The sequence below is a fragment of the Cinclus cinclus genome, chromosome 4, assembly GCF_963662255.1.
Source record: "Cinclus cinclus chromosome 4, bCinCin1.1, whole genome shotgun sequence".
Lineage (NCBI taxonomy): Eukaryota > Metazoa > Chordata > Aves > Passeriformes > Cinclidae > Cinclus > Cinclus cinclus.
The window spans coordinates 27,365,289-27,388,140 of record NC_085049.1 but is presented as its reverse complement, the minus strand read 5'-3'; the positions used below and the strand labels follow the sequence as shown (position 1 = coordinate 27,388,140).

The 22,852-nt window shown below is 36.8% G+C and overlaps 1 protein-coding gene across 2 annotated transcripts in view; it reads left to right on the top strand.

Moving 5' to 3' along the window:
• The window catches only part of KDM7A (lysine demethylase 7A), a 61,038-nt gene that overhangs the window by 13,562 nt on the left and 24,624 nt on the right, over window positions 1–22,852 (top strand). For both annotated transcript variants that reach the window (XM_062491860.1, XM_062491859.1), the window contains exons 2-7: window positions 11,833–11,918; window positions 17,601–17,718; window positions 18,571–18,731; window positions 20,417–20,558; window positions 20,819–21,005; window positions 21,887–22,049. In XM_062491860.1, coding sequence (XP_062347844.1) covers window positions 11,833–11,918; window positions 17,601–17,718; window positions 18,571–18,731; window positions 20,417–20,558; window positions 20,819–21,005; window positions 21,887–22,049 — 857 coding nt within the window. The remainder of the gene's footprint in view (window positions 1–11,832; window positions 11,919–17,600; window positions 17,719–18,570; window positions 18,732–20,416; window positions 20,559–20,818; window positions 21,006–21,886; window positions 22,050–22,852) is intronic.

Below are 22,852 nucleotides of genomic sequence, written 5' to 3'. Positions count from 1 at the left end.
CAGTTGAGAAGAAGATGAGTTGAAAAATATCCTTGATTTTTATTTTTCGTTTTTAATTTTTTTTTTCCTTAAAGGAGAACTATTCAATGAGTTGAATTTTGAAGGCAGAATAAGCTTTATTTCAGGTACATCTGTAGAGTCTCCAAATGCTACTATGGGTCTTAAGTTACTTAGTAGATTGCTCCACAATGTTTTTAAAACCAATCTGGGTAAGAAATTTTTAACCCAGTCAGGTGGTAAAGTGTTTTTGGTGTAAGGAGCTAATTTAAAGGTGTGTAAAGCAGGCTGAAAGCCGTTTGCTCTTGCTGCAGTCTGTAAAAGAGGCAAACAGACACACGGTACCCCAAGAATGAGGGATTTGCAGGAATGGAGTTTTAAGGTTGTTCTAAAGCTGGTACTGGATTGTGGGAGACAGAAAAATGTGCCTCTTAATGTTGTTAGCAAAAAGTCCTATTTTCAAATCATTCATGACATCATTTTTCAGTTGAAGTGGCACAGTTTAAAAACAATCATTAGTGTCCTAATCAATCCCCTCAGGCCAGGAAGTCATTGTGGGTTTGTTGTTCAGCTCCAAATCTTTTTTTATCGCTTGAGTTACTTGAGAATAAGACAGATCTGATGGTGTCTGCTGACAGTGTTACGCAGGATGTCGTAAGCTTTACAGACTGTATTGCATAAAGTAACAGTGCTGATAGTTCTTGTCAGGCTTCACAATCTTTTTAAACAGCTCATCTTTATTAGGCAACCTGATCTTTCTAAACAGCTCATCTCTATTAGACAACCGGAATAACAAGCTTGTTCTCTATCTGTAGGAGTCTGCAGTCCCTGCACTTTGTAGATGAGGAACATTCAACACTTCTAGCTGTTGAGAAGGAGATGGAGCTGCTGAAGACATACCAAAAAATGCCCAAATGGATTAAAAAAATGCTTAGAGTGCATCTTGCCTAAAAGGAGTAGTTGAATTAGAGGCACTTGTTATGTACAAATGACGTAATAAATGGGTTTTTTGTTAGACTTTGATGTAAGTAATTATGGAATTCAGGAACTGCTGAGAGTATGCAAGTAAGTGAGTATGCATGGGCCATTAGTGAGATTTTGTTTTGATCAGTCTCTAAAAAACACAGGTATCTTCCCACTTCAGAGTGGTCCTCGTGTGTCTCTCAAACTAGAAGGTAGGAATTTAGCTGAAAGTTTGTCCTTTTGATCCTCTCCTGCTTTACAGAAAACCATGTTTGATGTGGTTTAGAAATGTAGCTTCCAAGCTGCTTGGATTACTAGTTTTATAGTTCCTATTGTACTTCATTGCATTACTGGAAAGAGTGTTTTGTAGGCAAATAACATATTGGTAGTGGCAAAATGTTGTACACCTGCTGGGTACTTGCCTCAGCTACTCCTGCAGCTAGCGCTGCAGATAAAACTGCTCTCAAGGAACTGATTAGACACTTCATCAGACAAGGACTGGGATGCCTAAAAGAAGCCAGACTGAGACAATCTTAATGCTCTGCTAAGAAAACCTTGGTTCACATATGACATCTAGTGCCAGTGCGTGTGTACCTTGGACTCGATAATGCCCTCCTGATGTTGTGCAGGGTGTATGGTTAAAGTTGAGGAGGTTTTTCAGGTGTAGGCAGGAAGGTTCTCTGCAGTCTGATTGGTAAACAATTGGCAATTTATCTGTTAGGCCATGGTTGTTCTGAGTCTTAGTGAATAATGAAGTCCCAACAGTGGGCCTGGCTGGTCTAGTGACTTCCACTGCTGGGAGGAGCAGTCCTGCTCCCCATATCCCTCTCTCTGGGTTACATATCCCTCTTCCCTCTCTCATGGATTGCCTAGAACAGTTGCCCAACCATGCTGTAATCTGACATGATAAATAGGCAAAAGACTGGCTAGGTTAGTTTCTGTCAGTTTAGGGAATAAAAACAGGTTGCCTTGTAACCAGGTAAGTATCAGGGCCATTGCAGGGAAGGGGAGTGAGAGTGCTTGCTTGCTTGGAATGGGTAACCTGCCTCTTCCAGTGTCTCCTAGCCATTGCAGGAGTGCCAGCTATGTCACGTAATTGCTTCTAAAGATTTGTTTGTCATTTTGGATTGAACTTCACTTTTTCTTCATAGGGTGTGTTTTTATAATTCTTAATTTCTGTCTTTTTTCCTTCCCTTCCAATGCTGTCTCTCTGAAACAAGTAACTCATATGTCTGTTCTGTGTATAAAAGGCCCTTGCTCTACCTGATAGGAAACTGCACTGGAAATGGAACTAAATTTCTGAAAAACTGTTGATTAAGTAAAAAGACTTGGTTGGGATGCAAGTAGATCTTAAAACCATATAATATGCAGCATTTCATTGAGATGGCTAGTGAGAATTGGCAGGAATCTGTGTGCAAGTTGGAGCTGAGGAAGATGAGGACAAAAAGCTAAGAATCTAGAAGCTGAGGCAGGCAAATGGGTGTAGACTGTATATCACAGAATTGTTAAGGTCAGAAAACACATTGTAAGATCATTTGAGTCTAGCCTTTAAACTACCACTGTCATGTTCACCACTAATCCATGTCTCCAAGAGCCACATCCACATGTTTCTTGAACACTAAGAGATGGTGATTCCATTCTATATATATATAATTAGGGACACGTAATAAGCAGCTTTAATTTGCTGTGTTAAAGTTGTTGTAGTTGCTTCATTCCTGAATGAGTGAACGTTTATTTAACTTAGTATACTGATTTCCCTTTTCCACCACACAGAGGCACTCAGTTAAGATGTCTTTTTCAAGATGGGTATGGAGGCTGCTTTAAATGGTTGAAGATTTTGTAGCGTGGTAGGTTTTTTGTTCTATAGAACTGAGATGAGTGTTGGTTCTGCCTTTAAACACTCTGATTCGAAGATATTATTTTAAAGTACTTATTTTTTGCTTATTTTGGGTTTAGGACTTTCCCTTTTTTTAATTTTTTTTTTTTTTTTTAATAAGCACAATTAGAATAACCCTGTCAGGGAATTGAAGTAAGGCAAATTACCTAATTAAAATACAGTTATGTGTCAGGGCAGTTTACTAGGTTCTGTATTATTTTAGTGAGGAAGATGTTAACTGTTGACTTGGAGTCTTGAGGAGGAGATAAAAATTACATCATTGAAGAACTCTCTCAATCACCTAGAAAACCTTTGTCATTAGTGTATACAGAAGCAGTTATTCTCTCACTGTTACAGACCATGCATTATAACCAGAACTGAAATTCATGCTGGCTGTGGTCACGTAAATTGGGACTCCAGTGTTCCTAGAATTAATTGAAATCCAATGTTAATCCATTTTCCTGCATCAGTTGTGGGAAGGACAGGATAGTTCTCATTTATTCCCACAGGCTTCAAGCAGTTGCAACTTCACTAAGACACAGTGCCTGAAGTCTGATTGGATTATTGTTCCTTCTTCTCTTTAGTGTGTCAGTCTGGCCATGCTGGGAAAACAAATTGAGAAAGAGGAGTCTGAAATGCTATAGAGAATCTTTCTGAATTCATGAGCAGTGTGCTTTGCTTTGTATGTGTAGAGTTACGCAGATTACTTGTTTAAAGTGCTAAAAAGAATTTCTTCATGTCAGAATCAATGTGTATTTTTTCTTTCTTTACTACAAATCTTGTGTCATGATTCACTTGCTGGTATAATCTTTGTTTTTCTCAATAGTTTCACACTGAAATAAGGCTTTCAGCTATCACAGCTGTTTTTAAAATGCCTTTTATTTTTTCTCTGCTCTCACTGACAAGTTGTTTAGTTTTGAGGTCTGCTGTGGCTTTCTTAAATGTTATTTCTTCGATTGTCTTGGGGCAGCTCATTTTGCCAAAGTCTACACTAGAAGAATCAGGTTCCTCCTGACCTTAATTTCTGTAAAACAGTGTTTTTAAAAGGACCTGAACAGAATTAATTGTAAATACTGTTTTAAAGCAGCTTGATACAATCAGTCTGTCTGGGAAGACATAGTAGAAATCTGATTTGGCACAGGAAGGATGAAGAATTTGCTTTATCCTTAGTAGATGATACTAAACAGGAGGAGTACATCAAAAGTACTTCAGTAATGTTAACTTGGCTCTATCAGGAAATTGTCATTAGGAAAAGTAACTTCTCATGAAGCTGCTACACATAATACATGACGGTGGCTGCCATTATGGATTAACCTCGGCTCTGTGTCTCTTCTTAGAAGTCATGCATTGTAGTGAAAAGGTTGTTTGACCTCAGTGTATATTTATGCACATAAAGCTGTTTGGATTTTCTGAGTATGTAATTGTTTGACTTCAGTTTGAACAGTCATTTGACTTCATTTTGCTTAAATTCCTAGTAGTTACATGAAATGGTTGTGTAGAGAATCAGCTTTCCACACAATCTTTTCACCAGTGATTAGAAATAAGAATGTGTTGATTATGCCAAATATTCAGTTGTCAAAGTATTTTCTAAAAGTAATTACTGTCTCTTACCTTTATTCTAGCAATTTCAATAAATTGAACTTAATGTACTTAAAAAACAGGTCTTGGAAACAACCGTGTTGAGTTTCAAAACCATACCAGTTGGTTTTTACATTGGAATTGTGGCATGAGAGAGTCAGTTTGCAAGTAACATACATGGCTGTTTTTTCCCTGAGATTTGAGATAACATGATGATTGTGTTGACTGTGTGCCTACTTTCTCAATGCAGGTAGAAGATTTGTTGTATTTGTAACTGAATCTATTTCATTATGTAACTTGATAGCTTTCTTCCATTGACCATAATTTTCCTATTAGGTTTCTACATTTCAGAATCCATTCTTTAGAATTAAGCTTTTGTTGACAAGATGTCATATACTGATTTTATTTAACCTCTGTGCTTTGAGGGAGCAAAAGGCACTGTTACTTGAGAAAGAAATTATGTATACTGATTTTCTTTCTCAGTGGAAAAATGTGCAAGGGTATTGCCATAAAAAGTGTTCTCTGAAGGACAGCACCAGCATCACTATCAAACTTTAAATTTAATTTTGGAAGGTGCAGGAAGTCTGAGCCTTTGGTAGGTCCTTTGGGATTCAAAAATAGATCATATACCTGTCTGCCTGTTTGTCTTACTGCAATACTTCATTTCAGAGAAATATTACATAATTTAAAAAGCAGTAAGGTTGAATTACATTAGGGAAGTCTAAACCTATGTAATGAGCATTAACATTTTTAATGTGCAATTTGATGGTTAATCATAAGTAGACCAAGGCCTCTTAGGACTTTGGAAGTACCAGAACAGATGTGTCTGAGCAATCAAAGGTCAGAGTTTTATGTATATTATGGCATGCAGCATTGTTGTTCTTGGGATTTTTATCTGTGTTGAAAGATGATGCAATATTTAATAAGTTTTTTAGGTATTGTATTTATACATTTTATAGTTAGGTGAGTGAATATATACAAAAACTAGGTAAGCTGTTGGGTCAACATTCATGTATTCTATACATGTCTTAAAAATGGTGTGGTTTTTTTTTTTTGTTGTTGTTTTTTGTTTTGTTTGTTGTTCAGTGTTTTTGATTTGTTTTGTTTTTTTTTTTTCCTGGAGAAAATGGATAACATTAAGGGAGGGGAAAGTTCACTACAGATAGAAAAACAGAATAATTGCTATTTAAAACATATTTTTAAAGTGCAATTATGCATGTTCTTTGGGTTGTGTTTATATTAGTTGCTCCCTTTTAAAAGGTATTTTGCTTTGCAAAGTGGCTATGGCAAAAGCAAGACTTCAAATATTTTTATGCTTTTTTTTTTAAATTTAAGGCAGCAATTCAGTATCTCGTGCATAGAAAGAAGTTTGTCACTTTTAAAAAATGATTTCATTTCTGAAATAAATCCTTTCAAGTTTATTGTGATTCCAAAACTGCTACCATGCCTCCCATGGTAAGATGAAGAGGTAGTGGAAGGAAACACCAGCTTTCTCATGTTCCTTTGTGGTTTCTTTTGGTCTGTTATGTTTTCTTTGCTGTAACTGTATGTATTGTGAAGAGTGGGGCTGGAAGGGAAATCTGTCTAGCTTCAGGTCAAGGTTTTAAAAGCTCGCAACATTTATTTTAAGTTTTAAAGTCTTCTTCTTGTGCTATGGGATGGTATGGAGTCTGTCAGTAGTATTGTTACACTGTCTTTCTATTCCTAATTAAGCATTTTAATATTGTCCTGTAACAAGTGGCAGATGTGGCTGTTTGGTTGTAGCAGTGACATCTTTAGTACTTCCATTGTTTTAACCTGTAAATATTGCCTACTTGGCATCCTTTTCCTACTTGGAAAGCATAGTTTAAATTAAATGACGAACCAGAATTCCTTAAAATCTGAGAGACAGACTTCCTACCCTATACTTTCATTTGCATTCTTGGGAATGGAGCAGGAGGAGCTATCCTTTGTATAACTTGTAAGATCACTAACTAATTTTGGCAATAATTACAATAGGTTTTTTTGGGGTTGTTGTGCTTAAATAGATCAGGACTGAAAGTAGCAACTGCAGACCTTGTTGTGAGTAAAATGAAAAGTTTGGTATAATGCTTGCCTACTATTTAACAGTTATTTGCTCAGTATATTAATGGAAATTGCTCTCATCCTTGGTGATTTGAAATTCTATATTAAGGCTTGATAGTAAAAGGTGTATTATCAGCATAAGATTGCTAAACAATAGTCTTATTGTTAAGCAATCATTTTTAGAAAGACCAAGTAGAGGTAAAGTAACAGAGTATTTTCTTTCATCTGTCTTCTTGAAAATAACATTTGTTAAGTAACTGCACGTAAGTGTAGTGTGTGCCATTTTGTATTTTATTTATGGAATCTTACTATTAAGGTTTCTAAAACCTATCTGAAAAAGTTAGTCGAGTGGCAGTATTTTTTTTCTTCTGGATCAGTTTATTGAACTGATTGGTCATGTGGCTGCCTGATGGTTTAGATCTGGTGAGAGAAACAATGGAAACCCATGGTCAGGCAGTTGGAGGAAAGAGGGTGGGACCTTTTTTCAGCAGTAACAGCTATGTTCAGTTTAATGCTATGAGAAACTGTACCCTGCGGTAGTGACTTCAGTTTTGGGACAATTAAGGCTGTCCTGTTCCTAATGAATCTTTTCATTAATGGCATTGCCTTCCTTGTTCATGTCCTCATCACTGTTAAGACACAGCAGAGACTCACTATCTCTGTATCTTGGCTGTTCTGTGGATGGCTGGAAACTGAAAAAGGATTTTGGCTATCTGCTCTGTCAGATAATAGGAAACATGCCTTTACCCCTAGTAATTGTATATAGCCCTGCATTCTTGGTAACAGGGAACATGCTTTTGTAGCCCTAGTATTTTTCCACTCATCCAGGACTTTTGTTAATTTCTCTTTTTTTTTCTACTGGATGTCAAGACCTGTGGTTTTTTTCCTCCTTTTAGGGATGAAGCCTGCAATGCTCGCTGAGGCAAATCAGGGGAAGGTTGTGGGTGCTGATACAAGGGTGGACGTGAAGAGGATGTGCTGAGTTGCTCAGAAACAGGATGGTAGAAAGAAGCTTGTCCACAATGTTCATTCAGTGAGAATATAAAGGGATCTTGCAAAATGTATTTTCTAGTAATTTTATAGCTTGGAAAAGATGCAAGGCTTTGTGCTTAACTAAACATACTCGCAAGAGCCCCTAACCTTTATTTTTGCTGCACAGTGACCACAAAAACAGTCAAGACTGTTCAGGTCAGACACTGGAAAACCCAGAGACCTTGGGGCCTGAACTTCATGTGTCCCAATAATAAATAAGAAACTTTTAAAAACTGGCTTAGTTTTGAGCTGTAAATCAATATCTAATTGTAAAATATTATCTGTCCAACGATATCTGTTGAAGAAGTAGTAGACGTGCCTGTGATGACCTGTCCTGTTTCCTCATCTGGTAGGTGAAGCTTAATAGGTGCCAAGTGTCATGCTGTTGTGGAGAGGAGTGGAAGCTGTTGTGGGAGACTTCTTAAAAAGTCTGAGTCCATCGAGAAATATGAGTCTCTTAGATTGTTTTGCACATGCTGCTGAAAGAGGTGGGAAAGGACCTTATGGAATTGAAGCAGTAGGGGGAAGGAACAGAAGAGGGAATCCAAGAGGGTGATGTCCCAAACCCACCTCCTTGACAAATTAGCTTTTTTCCCATTGATGGTGGCTGTTCCGTTTTCTGCGGTCCTTTTATTAGGTCATTGAGAATTGCTAGGTTTTTTTTAAAGTAGTCGTATACCCTTAAGAGCACTGAAAATAAGGCCTTTGATCAAGAGTGTTTTGGATTTTTTTCTTGAACCAGGATGCTTTCAGTCATAGCAGCAAAGGCAGTTAAGCAATATCTAAAATGTTGTGGTTGTGCTTGATAATATCAGAAGCAGGGAAGAGAAAAGCCAGGGTGGATTGAGAACAAGCAGGTATTAGATGCAGAAGGTGCAGCAGCTTGTGTGGTGACTGACATGGATCCAATATTTATTCACACTGTACTGCTGTAGGAGAGATGTGCCAGGTGCCTTGGGTGGCTTGCGATGTACAGCCATGCAGTCTCTGAGGATAATACTTCCTGTAACTGTCCTGGACTGCTACGAACTCCTTGTACAAGACATTCCAGCATAACTGTGAAATAATTGTTTAATCTGTCATTCTGAATTATCAGAACTCATCTCTTAAAAATCTAAATTAATACTGAAGAAGGGAACAGCCTCTGCTGGACTTGCCCCTGCGGTGTGAAAGAAGCCTTATTTGCTCTTTACCAAAAAGCAGAGGTCTAGTGGTACTTGTCAGATGTTGGAGTCCTCTTCTGATTGTTTTTGATTTACACTTTCTGCTTTTACATAGCTACAAATCTAATGATCAAATGGAAAGCTGAGGCTAAATCAGAAACATGAATGTGCACTTCTAGTGAGACTTAAGTTCGGAGAATGGGTTCCTCAAACTTAGAGTAGCAAGGGGTTGCTTCAGATGCCAGGGATGAGCATGGTCTTGTGTGTGAAAAAACACTACCCTTTTCTTTTGCTACCTCTTGTTGACCTTCCCTTGTTGCTAGATACCTTATGAAGTTTGTGTGTCTGACAACTCCAAGACTGATGTAATGGAATCTATTTTTAACTAACTTTTTTCTACCTTGCTACTCCTTCTAGAGCATTGCAAGTGAAATTGGACGTGGTTAGCCTTTCCACCTTCAGAAACAGAATTAAAGGTGTATTTTTGTATAGTCTTGTACCGCTGTTTTTTTTTTTTTCCTTAGTATTATTGTATTTTATTGTTTAATACTGTAAGCTTTCCACTGTTCCTGAGGATTAGTTTGTGACCTCCCTGTAGGAGATGAGCGATTCAGAAACTAGGTAATATATACTCAAGACATTTCAGCCCAAATGGATTGGGTTGATTGCAAGGTGAAGGGTAATAATATTTCATACAGGAAAACATCAGTGGATTGGGAGTGTTGCAGTGTTTGAGTATGTTAATGTTTCCCAGGCTTGCTGCTACCTCTTGGTGACCTTGTTTTGATGCTTGAGGTCTGAAGTTGCATTTACCACAATAATTGATTGCTTGCTAGTAGCCAGAGTGATTAATGTCAGATTCATCTGTGTATGTTGGAGAAAGGGATGCAGGGAACTGACTTGCAGTGGTGCTGTGTGTGATTGATGTGTTCTGTGGCATCCTTGGCAATACTTGTTCTTACAGGTGCTGGCACCTCATGTGCCCTTTGCTTCAGTCAGGCATCTGCTGCTGGTTTTGCTTCCACGATCTCCAGTTAGTGTTTTGTGTTTCCAGTGCTGAGTTTACATAGTAGACTAAAAATGTTTGCTTCCCTCATTGAATGGCTATTCCAGACATTATAATCCCGTTCCAGTCTCTGTACACAAAATCCCATGTGCAATGAAAGGTTGTGGAGTTAATTCTTAGTACTAAGCCTGAAAATAAAGCAGAAATTCTGTTATCTGTAGCATTCAATGAAAGACAATAGAATTAATATTCTTAAACAGAATAGGACAAGTAGTTGTCAAAGCAATTTTTACTCTATTTTTAGGCAAAGTTCTTACTGTTAACGAGATAATCTGATTGGAATGATGATGAACGTATCAGATAAACATGAAGAAAAAAGAATGGAAACAAATGCAGAACAAACTTGACCAAGATACAGTTCAGCATAAATATCTTTAGCTGTTCAAAAATTAGAAATTTAGCTAAAATAATGAGATTCCTAAAGATACATAAAACCAGCCTTCTGATTTGGGGCTTTTAGAGTGTACAATTCAAAGCAATTTTCTTATAATGCATAGGATTATGAGTCATTCATCTATTCTATAAAAAGACAGAGAACACAAGCAGGAGGAAATGGGACGTGCATTTTGAAAGACTGCTTCTGCCTTCCTTTTTGTTTACATGTCAGCTGGATTTTCATGTAATAATGATTCTTGTAGCTGTGGTCTTAAAGCAGATGCTAAATATTGCAAAAATTGTGATGAACTATGACAGCCAAGTTTTGTACGTAGATATTAAAATAGTACGCATATAAATAAAGCTAAGTAATTTCTGGATCTCATGTGCTATGTAGAGAATGGGGAAGTAGAACTAGCTGAATCTTTAGAGGGAACTCAGAATGCACTACCAGTTGATAGTTATGTGGGAGATGCTCTTCAGTTTCAGATTGGATTTGCTCATTGTGCTTTCAGTGCTAGACTGTTTCTTGTATTGTTTTGGCAGCATGTACTGACACTTGCTGGAGCGTGTCAGCAGTTTTGGCACAAGGCTGCTGAGGAAAAGACTTTGTGTAGCTGGATCATTTCAAAACTTCAGTGTTTAAGCACTCATTGCACTTGATACGAAATGGGTTACGTGACTGAGGCACTGTTCAAGTTCTTACATTACTAAAATGGATGGAGTGTACATACCTAATTTTGGTATAAGTGTTCTGGGTTGTACTCTTGTTTTCTGTATTAACTGTAAAGTCAGCAATTTTGTAAGTGTCAGTGAACTTTTCAGAGAACGAAGAGCTCTGCCAGGATTCAGACCAGCAAGCAGGGATTACTTTTTTTTTTTTCCCTTAAGAACTTTGTGCAAAAGCACATGTTCTCCAATTAACCTCTAGTGTTTCAGCTTCTAAGAAAATGTACTTCATTCACTTCAGAATTGTGTTGTTTGGGTATCAGCAGAGCAGATGCTTTGTCCTGACTATTGTCAAGTTTTTGCTTTTAATCACAGTTTGACTGTTTTAGCTGGGAAAAAATATGCACTGAGAAAATAATTACATCTCTCAAATGCTCTTTAAAATACTTGCTGCTACTTTAAACCAAAACCAGAGTTCTACAAAGTTATTTGTGTGGTCACTTGTATAGCTTACAAAGCCAGTTAGTTCTATTGTAAAGATTTCAAGAATAATGTGAAAGTATTCTTCATGAGTTTGTCTTGGGGGGGGGTAGGAATCAGTTACGTGCTTTTTGCAGAAAGAAAAAGAAAGAAGAGGAAAATACTCGTTATATCTTCTATTAATTATTACCAACACATAAACCTCAGGTTTTTTTTTTTTAACTCTTAGCTTCTGTGAGGAAAATTGCTTGAATGATTTTGTATAAACTGTTTCCTGTAATTAGGATCAAGGGTTTTGGGTGTAATGGTGTGTTTATTGTGCATTTGCTAATTTTTAAAGGAATTTGATTCTTGTTTCCTGTTTATGATTTTCTAATATCATTCTGTGCTCAGTGATAAATTATTATTCAAAACTTATGTGGCAGCACAGTAGTTGAGATGATCTGGTATGTCGTTATAATCTTGTACAGTAAGTACATTTTAATAAAAACCTAAGATTTAATTATTTTTTAGCTTGAAAAGTAAATCCTGTGTGCATTCTTATTAACATGTAAAAAATATGATTCCAGCTGCGTTGGGGTAGAGGAGCATCATGCTGTTGACATTGATCTATACCATTGTCCCAACTGTGCAATTCTCCATGGACCTTCTCTAAGTAAGTATGGTTTATTCAGATTTCATCTTAGACATTTGGACAGTTTTCTCCCCATGTACAGCTGCAAAGAAATGTTCAGAAGAATATTCAAGATGAGTCTGATTATTTAGAAGGTACTGGTTCTACATGACTAACTCTGAGTTGATTAAAAACCTGCAAAACAAACAAACCATCTTGAAAGGTTCCCTGATGTGGAGATGGTGATAGAATAAAATATAAAGCATAGCTATAGACAGGAGAAACCAAAGTGCACAGAGTTAGTAGAAAACAATCTGGAGTTGGCAGAGAGTGAGAGAATGAAAATTAGGGAATCATCATTTATGTAAAAAAAAAAAAAAAAAAAAGAGGAAAATACAAAAGATGGTTTCAAGGTTCCTGTACTTTAATTATCAAAATTCTGATAAATACCTAGGGAGGCAACTTTGAAAAAACTTTGAATGTACAAGTTAGGCATCTTTCCTTTCTTGATGGTTGTAGGCTATATGCCACAGTAATCAAACACAACTTTTCAACATGACAGTAGAATATGAACATCCTGTGAGTGGTGTTTGTTTGTGCTTTTTTTGTTGTTTGCTTTTGATTTTGTTGTCTGAAAATAGACTCATGGTTCTCCTTTGGTTCTCCTTTCAGTAGATAGATTTGCTGTAGAGATCTGCATGAAAAAAGGAGAGATACTTTCTTTCAGTAATTACTGAAAGGATACTGCTTTATTCAGATTTATCCAGATCTCCCTAGATTTTCCCATGTGTCTCCTTTCTCAAATGCAAACAGGTGGTAAAAAAATCCCAAAATAAATTTCAGTTTTCCAATCATGAATTAAATTTCTACATTCAGACCTGAAAAGTATTTCTCAGCAATGTGTCTTTACCCTCCAAGCACTGACCCCTGGTCATTTGTGTTTGTTTGTGGGTTTTGTTGTTGTTGATTTTGTTGGTTATGTTTTTGTTTTGTTATTGTTTTTTGTTAGCCTGTTGTGGGTTTTTTTTTTGTTTCTTGTTCTTTTGTTCATGGTCTGTCAGCTGAAAGGTAAGATAAATGCTGGTTTATGTGTGTGTAGTTTTTAGTACTCCAGTGGTCATTTTCAGTTCAAAATCTGCATGTTTGTCTTAAAAATCAGAATACAAACAACAGCCATCAATTTCTTTAACTTTGTCTCTTTTTTCCTGTGGAATAGAGGGAGTAGGAAGAGGCGTAGACAAGAGGTCATATCAGAATTTCAAAATAATAGACTAGGAAATTTGAAATGTCTTTTCTTTGTTAGTGAGAGCTAGTCTGACCCTGATGCCTGTAAATAAATAACCTTTCTTGTAATGTAGGTGCTGTCTCACCTGCAGCAATTAAACAGTGAGATAAGAGGGATTTTTGTTTTGCAAGTCTTTTCAAAAAGACAAGAATCTGTGGTAAAAATTATCCTTGTTATTTCATATTGCCTCAAGTGTGTAGATCATCTTGATTTAGTAGAAGCTTCAGACATGTCAGTTACCAACCCAAACAGAGGTGTTATAATTAAATATGTTGTCACGCTGAATTTCATTAATTGTTCTCAGCTGTCAGAATCAAATCTATGGTAGTTTGTGGTTTGGGCCCTACTTACTTCAGTTTTTAAAGAGACTGGTAATGTCTCATGACTTCAGGTATTGCAGGAGTATTCCAGAGTACTTCAGTCATATGAAATTATGTGTGTAAGTTTAAAAAAAAATTTTAATTTACGGCTTCATATTCTAAAATCACTTTGTCTAAGAGTTTTCAAAGAGACAAAAATTCAGCTGTTGAAGAGGGCAAAAAGTGGACAGCCAGTATCTGTGGTTTTGACAGAATATTTTAACAAAGGAGGTAGTGCAAAAAATTTACTTGAAATATACAAGAAACGCATACTTTACAGTACAAATGGGTGGTTACTTTTAGTATCCTACAAAATTCATGGTGTAAAAATTTCAGGAATGAAAAGAAAGCTACTGCATAGTTAGATGGAAAGATGAAATTAACAAGTCAATTTCTCTCTGTATTAAAAAAAAAATTGTCATGATTTAAAAGAACAATTTTGCAAGACTTTCAGTAAGCAGCCATGTGTATAAAATGCTAAATAATGAATCTTAAAATAAGTAATTTAAAAAAAGAACAATTTTAAAAATAGTAATACATTGTGGAGGGTTTTTTTTAGATTATTTGATTTAGAGTATTCATATTAGTTTTGTTAGTTTCAAAGTTTTCTCAGTGATCCTTAAGTCTAAAAATGCTCTATTTGCCTAAATGATGTAAGTCAGATATGTCAGCAGCTTGTGGTGTCCAGAGCTTTGAGAAAGCACAACATTCAGTAAATGCTAGTAATACTGTAGTTGTCAGGACTTTATTTTCTTTATTTGGTTTTGCCTTCTCAATTCTGTAACTACACTCTAACCAGTATCTTTTTGTTTGAGGTGTTAATCCCTGTGCTTGGTCTAAACTGAGAATGAGATGTTGTACCAGGCCTCAGCAGGGTATTCTGTGATTTACAGTGTACTCCTTAAATTTTTGCGCTCATCCTGTGCCAACAGTTTTTCTGCCTTTTTGGTCACTGGGAATCTCCAGCACCTCTTCCAAGACCAGGGGCCTCATTGTACATGTGTACATGGAGACCTCTTGATGGTCTCCATTTGGAGTCTAGCAGATGGTGATCTGAGGTCCCAGTGGTCCCAGTAGTGGGAGAAGGCAGGGAAGAGTGTTTGCCTAAGTAGAGACAGTTATTGTCCCATTGTTTTGAGTGTAGGAGGAATGCAATTTAAAAAAAGAAAAAAGAAAAAAAGTAATATTTCCACTTTATTTTAATGAAAACTTCTGGCACTCTTTTTCTCACTATCCCTGCAACTATCTTTGTGTAGTTCTTAGTGTTGTCACAACAGGTTTTACCTCAATTTTAAGAAACATCATGGGTGAAACACTGTTTCCTTCCTTAATTTGGCATTAGGGTCCATTCAGTTAAAATGTTTGGTTTTTTGTTATTTTTTTTTTGGCAATTGTTTCTATAGTGTCTTAAGGGGTTGAAAAGCTGTAGAATTAAGGAATATATAAGCAGGGCAAGTTTTCATTACTGTTTCCTCTTCTTCAGTGTTGTCTTATGAAAGGATGATGTATATTGCCAAGTAGAAACAAAAGAAACGATATTATTTTCTGATTTGTAAGTGTTGGAAAGGCAGACTTTGAAAAGTGTGTCTGTGCCATAAAATCTCTTAAGCAGCTGTATCGTCTTACAATTTTAATGAGCTGTTGTAACAGCAGTGAATTTATGGGAAACTACTCTGTTGAAAATTAGTATTAGCCACTAATTTCTTGTATTATTATTTATGACTGAGAAAATAGCTTTGAAAACTTAATAAACCTGTCTTCATTATTCATGAAGTTTTACAGTATTTGGATAGTTGGCTCATTAAGCAGCACTGGTTTTCAGGTTAGCAAAGATCTATAAACGTCAGTTTATTCCCTTAAAAGTCTTCTAAAGGGTCCATGTTGTCATGTCTGTGGAAACAGCACATCAATAGGAGTTATTCCCTCTTACATGTAATGACTATAAGAGGTCTGTTATTCCGGTATAACCAACTGTTTTCTCTGGAGAAGCTGCAAATACATTTTTTTTTTTCAGAAACTATTTTCCCCCTCCACTATATATCCTCAGCTTTCTATTACAGTGAGCTGTATCTTCAGTATTGCTAGTGCTTTTTTGCATTTTGGGTGCATCATGACTTAGGTGAATTTAGGAATGAGCTCTTCCATGAAGTTAAAATTTGTAGTAATGCAGTGGTTTTGCTAGATGTTGCATTTCAGGATGTTCGGCAGAGAACTATAAAACACAATTTTGTGTTGACAAATAACATTAGCTTTTTCCTCTTCTGAGTTTCCTCAGCATATGCAACTAAATTTTTGTTTAATATTAGTGGTTAAATTATAGATAGGATATCAGTAAATCTTCGTGGGGCAGCTGTCTGGCTATGGAGCAGTTTGGCTTTTTTAGGAAAAAATGAAATGCGTCCTTAATATTACTGGACCCTTAGTGTGTTTCTTAGTACAGTAAGTGATAAAGGTCGGAAGTTCAGCACTCGTAGAGTTTATTCCCAAGTGGCGAGATGGTGGTCCCTTTCACAGAGGCACCTCTTGATGCTTTAATAGGGCTTCTCAACCTGTTGAGTGTCTGAGGATCAGAAATATAGGTTTATTTGGATGGAGGGGAAGTGCTCCAAAGAGCAGTTCACTAACAACAGATGGTATAACCAGGGGCTTCTGTTCAAGGCTGTAAGCTTGTGTTCTTCATAAAGGAAGATGAAAAATGAGTGATTGAGGAAGCCGAATCAATGAAATATCCATTGTGACATGATTTGTTTTGAAATTGTGAAAATTTGAAGACAGTCAGTTAAGTTAACCGTAATATCGTAAGTCACTTTGTCCTCTCCTTCACCCCAGGTCAAAAAATTCAAATAAGGAGGCTACATACAGCTTAGAGTGTTTTACGAAACAACTTTCCAATATATAAAGGAGGCTTATAAGAAATAAGATGCCTTTTTACTGAGGTCTTTATTGATAGGACAATGGATGGTGGCTTTAAACTGAAAGAGACTAGATTTAGATTAAAGAAGAAATCCTTTACTGTGAGATCGGTGAAACACTGGCACAGGTTGCTCAGAGAAGTGGTGGATGTCTCATCTTGGAAGCGTTCAAAGCCAGGTCAAATGGGGCTTTGAGCAAACTGGGATAGTGGAAGGTCTCCTTGTTCATGCCAGGATGTAACTAGATGATCTTTAATGGCCCTTCCACCCCAAAGCATTCTGTGATTCTGTGCAAGTACATACTTTTTTTTTTTTTTACACTTTTTTTTTTCATTTGGTCATCTGTCATTTGTCATGGGGATATCACAGCAATTTTCTATGGGAATGTCTAGTGTTTCAATTTCCTTGGCCCTTTAAGTGTAAGGGTCGGTTAGAAATGCAGTTTTGCTACTACTGAACTATCAGATTCAGATTGCCAAAATAGTAATAGAACTTTAATTTATCCTTTGTTTTTTATTAATATACTATTGCAGTGCATTAAAGCTTCAAACTGTTAAGAAGTTGTATGTTTTGGAGTGCAGTGCTTTTGTTACATGTATAGTAAAGATCACACCTGCCCAAAACAGTTTACACACAAAACTGTAATGGAGACATAATCAGTAGAAATGGTAGTGAATAGCAGTAATAATATCAGACTGGGTATGGGTTTATGGAGTGTGATAGCATAGTGGGATTAAGTCTTGTTAACCTTGTGTGAATATGTAAAATGAAGTGTCTGGCTATACAAGAGGTGTGATTCTTTTGTTTATTAAAAAAACCTCTGACCCTTAGGGAATTAAAGTTGGATTATTAGTTTTGTAGCTGACTTGTTGGGTTTGTACAGCTTTCAGGCTGCACCCATTTACTTGTGTTGGACTGGATATGGAATCTTAAATTGTGTATAGTGTGCACTGAGATTCTCGTACAGAAGGAGCTGTAAAAGTACAGACAGTTACTGAGTCTTGCAGATTTATTTGTTGGAAATGGGTGGCGTGTCGCCTGATAAAGAAATAAGGTTTGTTAATCACAGTAATGTGATTGAGGCATGTCTGTCTCACTGATGAGATGACTGCTAATCTGAGCTGCCTGATTGAACTAATTCAATGTTTAATCCTTCTGAATTTTATAGTGAAGAAGAGGAGAAACTGGCACAGACATGACTACACAGAGCCAGATGATGGCTCCAAACCAGTGCAGGCTGGAACACGGACCTTTGTTAAACAGTTGCGGGCTCGCTCTTTCCCAAGGTACATAACCCTCCCTACGTGTTTTGGTGGGAAAACACAGTGAAAAGTGTGTCTTAGAGGAAGTGACTGGCATTTCTCTGCTTCACATAGTGAAGGTTGAGGATGACTTCCCCCTTCTCCAGAATTCTTCCCAGCACATCCCTGTTTTAGATGGATACATTTGTCTTTTCATGTAGTAGCTTCGTAGCTTCCCCTGTTCAGTTTTGCGCTGGGATGGTTTGTCTGTTGAGGCTGCTGCAGGGTAGTCTGAGAGGTTCTGAGTTTTGGGGTGGTTTTTCCTTTTTTTGTTTTTTTTTTTTTTTTTCTCTTGGTTGGTTTGTTTGGTTTGTTTGTGCTCTTACTGTCAGAATATTGTCTATTCCTTTAGTTCAGGGCTAGTTCTCAGTTTCATGCCAAGTAACACAGAGCATTGACTTGAGCTGGTAGTCTACCCATTCTTGCATGCTTTAGAAGAATGTGAAGAAACATGATTATACTTTGATCCTGAGCTTGCTTGGCTATGTCACTGAAAAATAATGACTTAAAATTCTTCAGAGCAACTGGTGGTTCTTGTTAGCAAAATATACTTTAATGCCTTCTCTGAGAATTCCTTTTCCCCATCCTTTTAAGTTGCTCTCTTCAGTCATACAGAAGGACTATTGAGTTTCCATATACTGCATTTCAGTAGAAGTTTCTTTGCTTTTTGAGGTTGTTTTCTTGTTCTTTTAGTTAAAGGGGTAATAAAACAGTACTGTTTTTTCTTTTGGATTCAGATGTAGCCGTTCCTGTCTGGCCTCCCCCAAACTGAGATTAGATTTCAGTAGTACTTGGAGGATGCTTTTCTGCTAATACTCCATCCTTTCTTCCCACCAGTGCTGATGAAGTAATTTTGAAAATGCATGGAAGCCAGTTAACACAAAGATATCTAGAGAAACATGGGTTTGATGTTCCCATTATGGTTCCTAAATTAGATGGTCTGGGACTCAGACTTCCTCCACCAACTTTCTCCGTTTTAGATGTGGAACGCTATGTAGGTAAGAATCACTTTGGAGTGCTTATTAAAATGATCCTGTCTGTAAGTTAAAATAAATATTTGCATGATTTTAAGAGCTTCCAGAGTGCTAAATATTTATTCTAAATTCAAGACTAACAGAGAGTAAAATCAAAGCTATGGTTTGGAGTGGTTTTTTCCCTTCCTCTCTCTTTTTTTTTTTTTTTTTTAAATTTTTGTGTGTGTGTGTTTGTCTATGTCTGTTTGGTAGATGTGTGATAGGACTACAGCCTTATGTCTCAACTTTCAAACCTGTTAATCACAGTGCAAGCTATGTGTGGAATGCTGGGATACTTTTCTGCTATATATAAACCAAGGATAATGGGAATTGAATGAATTGCTCTTAGGATTAATAAATTTAATCATTGGTTAGGCTATGACAGAACTGTTTTGGACTCAGTAAGTTGGCCTTTCTGAATTAACATCTTCCTGAAAAGTTTCGTACCTTGGCATCCTTTGTCGGAGAGGCTTCCCAAGAATCGCTCCTTTCTTATCAGATCTCTTATCAGTCTGTAATTGTGCCAGCTTCATGTAAGTGCAGTACAGAGATTGAGCCAATTGCAGCAGGACATTTCCTGTAACACATGGTACAGCTGAGATGTCTGAGTGTGTTCTCATGATCACCTAAGGTAATGATGTGTGCTGAAAGTAGGTTTTCTGTCCATCAATATTTTACAAAGGCACCATGATATGCAGTGTTGTCACCATTGTGATGATAAATAGTAAAGTGTGTTCTGCCTTAAAGATTAATTATCATGGTGGTATCTCTGAATCTTTTCTTCTGGATTACTGCTTCCTTGGATTCAGATAGAAATGTGATTGTCTCATCCTTGTACATACATTTTGACCTGCCAAGTTTTCCAGTTCAGGGAAAAAATTTGAGTGCTACAGATTTGCCTTCCTATTATTGAAATTAAAAATAAGAAAACTGAATAAGTACTATTTCAGCTGGAATTTATCAAGATGATACAAACCTACAGTTTTTAAGTGAATATGTTTATAATGTACATCTAGGCATGTTTCCAGCATTCCAGAATTAAGTGTCAGATTTGGCCATTGTGTAACTAAAAGGACATAAACCAATTGCTGTTATAGTGGTGGTGTTAGTCCTTACTCATGGCTTGTCTAGTTCTCTAAATGTATCACTTCAGAACACATGGTGTGTAACCCCCTCCTTATTGTCGTCAGAAATGAAACACACCCATGATAATTATTCAGTGAAATTACTGCGTGCTTGCAAGTTGTGCATGTATGTAAGGAAGGTGGGGGGTTGGTGATGGTTGATAGGAAAAGTGAGTAAGAGACATGCCTTGATAACTTTCTCCCTGCTACTCTTTGCAGTTGCAGCCATAAACCTATTTTTTTTATTATTATTTTTAAACAGATGCAGCCATTCTATACTACTGTTTCTTTTTGGTTAACCACAGGAAAGAGGATTTATTTTTAGAGTGTTTTCAGTTCTGTCCTTAGCTGATTATAGTAATTAAAGTTAAACCTAATAAAAAGTTGGTTTATACTGATCTGTCTCTCTTCCAAGAGAATAATGATAATAGTGGAATTTTTCTGCAGAAATGTTTTGATAGACTGGAGAAAAGTTAATTTTCTCTTAAATACCTGAAATGTCTTCTAGCTGTGATAGCCTTAAGAAAGTCATCCTGTTTTTCACAGGTGGTGACAAAGTCATAGATGTCATAGATGTAGCAAGACAAGCAGACAGTAAAATGAAGCTCCATAATTACATTAAGTACTTCACAAATCCTGACCGACCCAAAGTATTGAATGTGATCAGTCTGGAATTCTCGGACACAAAGTAAGTATTGACTTCAATTCCTTGAATGTAGGAAGTGGTTTTAACTAAGCTGAACAGTATGTGTAGGAATATAATGCCTGTAGTGGGAAAGACAGGAGGAGATGCATTTTATGTAGACAGCCACTGTCATGTAATGTGGGTATAAAACATATTTATTAGTTCATAAGTAATGCCTTTGTAGGAAGCTGTCATTTAAAAAGAGGTGTGCTTACTCCTGCTTATATTAACAGTTCTTTTCTGTTTGTTTGTTTTTTAAAAAGGATGTCTGAATTAGTGGAAGTACCAGACATTGCCAGAAAGCTTTCATGGGTGGAAAATTATTGGCCGGATGATTCAGTCTTCCCTAAGCCTTTTGTTCAGAAGTATTGCTTGATGGGTGTCCAGGACAGCTATACTGATTTTCATATTGATTTTGGAGGAACATCAGTTTGGTATCACGTTCTCTGGGTATGAATGCTTCTTGATTTTATGGAATCGTAGAGCGTGCTCTGTGGAAGGAGCCCATCAAGATCATTGAGTCCAACTCCTGGCCCTGCACAGGACACCATAAGAGCCACCCCACGTGCCTGAGAGCACTGTCTAAACATTTCCTGAAATCTGCCAGGCTTGGTGCTGTGACCACTGCCTTGAGGAAGCCTGTTAGGTGTCTGACCACCTCCTGGATGTCTATGACTACGTGAAACAAAAGTTATTCAGTGTGCAGCCTTCTGTTGTGGCATTATCACCTCTGTGAAATCTTGTGCTTGCAGTGCTAAGGGAAGAGCTTGAAATTGAATTACTGATCTCTGGTGTTGCATTTTTATGCTTTTATTTTAGCACGCTGTTGGCGACTTGTAGACTGTAATTGGTTGACTGATCACTTTAGTAGGCTTGTGGGTGATAGAGTGAGGTTTTGTAGGAAAAAAAAAATTGAATGAAAATCATTGGCATACTCAATATTTTAGTCTCACTAATTTTATCACATGTATGTCATAGAAGAGGCAAAGTGGTTTCATCTTCCATTTTTTCTTTGGTAGGGGTATGCGTATTTATGAATTGTTTATAAAAACTGGATTTTTTTTTGTACTCCAGTGAAAAGTTCTGGTGGTTTGTTTGCTTCCCTTAAATCACAAGGCACCACCAGGTTAATATGCTGTATCTAAGCTCTTGGTATATTGTATTGATTGCATTTGTGAGACACTTGCCTGGGAAGCCTGAACATGCCATAGTGGGAAGATGAAGTACTTTACATTTAGGTCAATCTGTTACTTCATTAGGAGTGACTCAGAGGCTGTAATGTACCTCTAGGAAAACATTAATTTTTTTTCCTTGGTATATTTGTCTAATAGGGTGAGAAGATATTTTATTTGATCAAGCCCACTGATGAAAATTTGGCTCTCTACGAGTCCTGGAGTTCATCTGTCACCCAGAGTGAAGTGTATTTTGGGGACAAAGTTGACAAGTGTTACAAGTGTGTTGTGAAGCAAGGACACACTTTATTTGTTCCAACAGGTAAGATTTTACTCTTGCTATTAGGACTTAGCATATTTAATCACCAGGAATTAAGAATATTGTAAAATAATTGCATTATCAACATTTGATCTCCTCTAAAGTGATGGATAAGAGAGAATAATAAAAATTAGTAATTTAGGTTTTCGAAACAAGCAATCAGCTTTTACGACTGGCTGACAATCATAACAGTTATCAAGGAATGAAAGGGTATTTGTTACCCAATTAGAAGACAGCAAATTAAAGTTGAATTTGATTATTCAAACGAGGAGGTCCAGTGGGAAGTAGTTCCAATTAACAGAGCGCAGATTGTTCACTATTTGATAAATATCTGGACTGAATTCTTACCCTAATTTTATAATACCATCCTACTTTTACAGATTTCAGTATTGCAAGGCCTACTAGACCTAGTTATTGCAAAAGCATCACATAAACTTCTTATGCTGTAGACTAGAGTATTAAGAATACAGGTTGGGTGGGTTTTATGGTTTGTGTTTGTTGTGAGAAATGCCAACACAATTCAACTTCTTTAATAAAAGAAATGGGGAAAATGCTTCAAAACGAAATGCCTCACCCTAGCCAAACTCCCAAATACCATAAGCTTACAAGTCTATAACTAATCAAAAGTGACTGCCAGGTTTTGGTATTTTTGCTTATCCAACGTCTCCCTATAAATGCTTTTTATTATTAAAAATTTATACTGGGTACTGTCTTCTCTTTTTGTGGGGGAAAGAAAGCTTAAAATACATGGAGTAGGAAAACAGTTTGCAATTCTACTTCTGGAAGAAGCCTTGAAGATTATGATC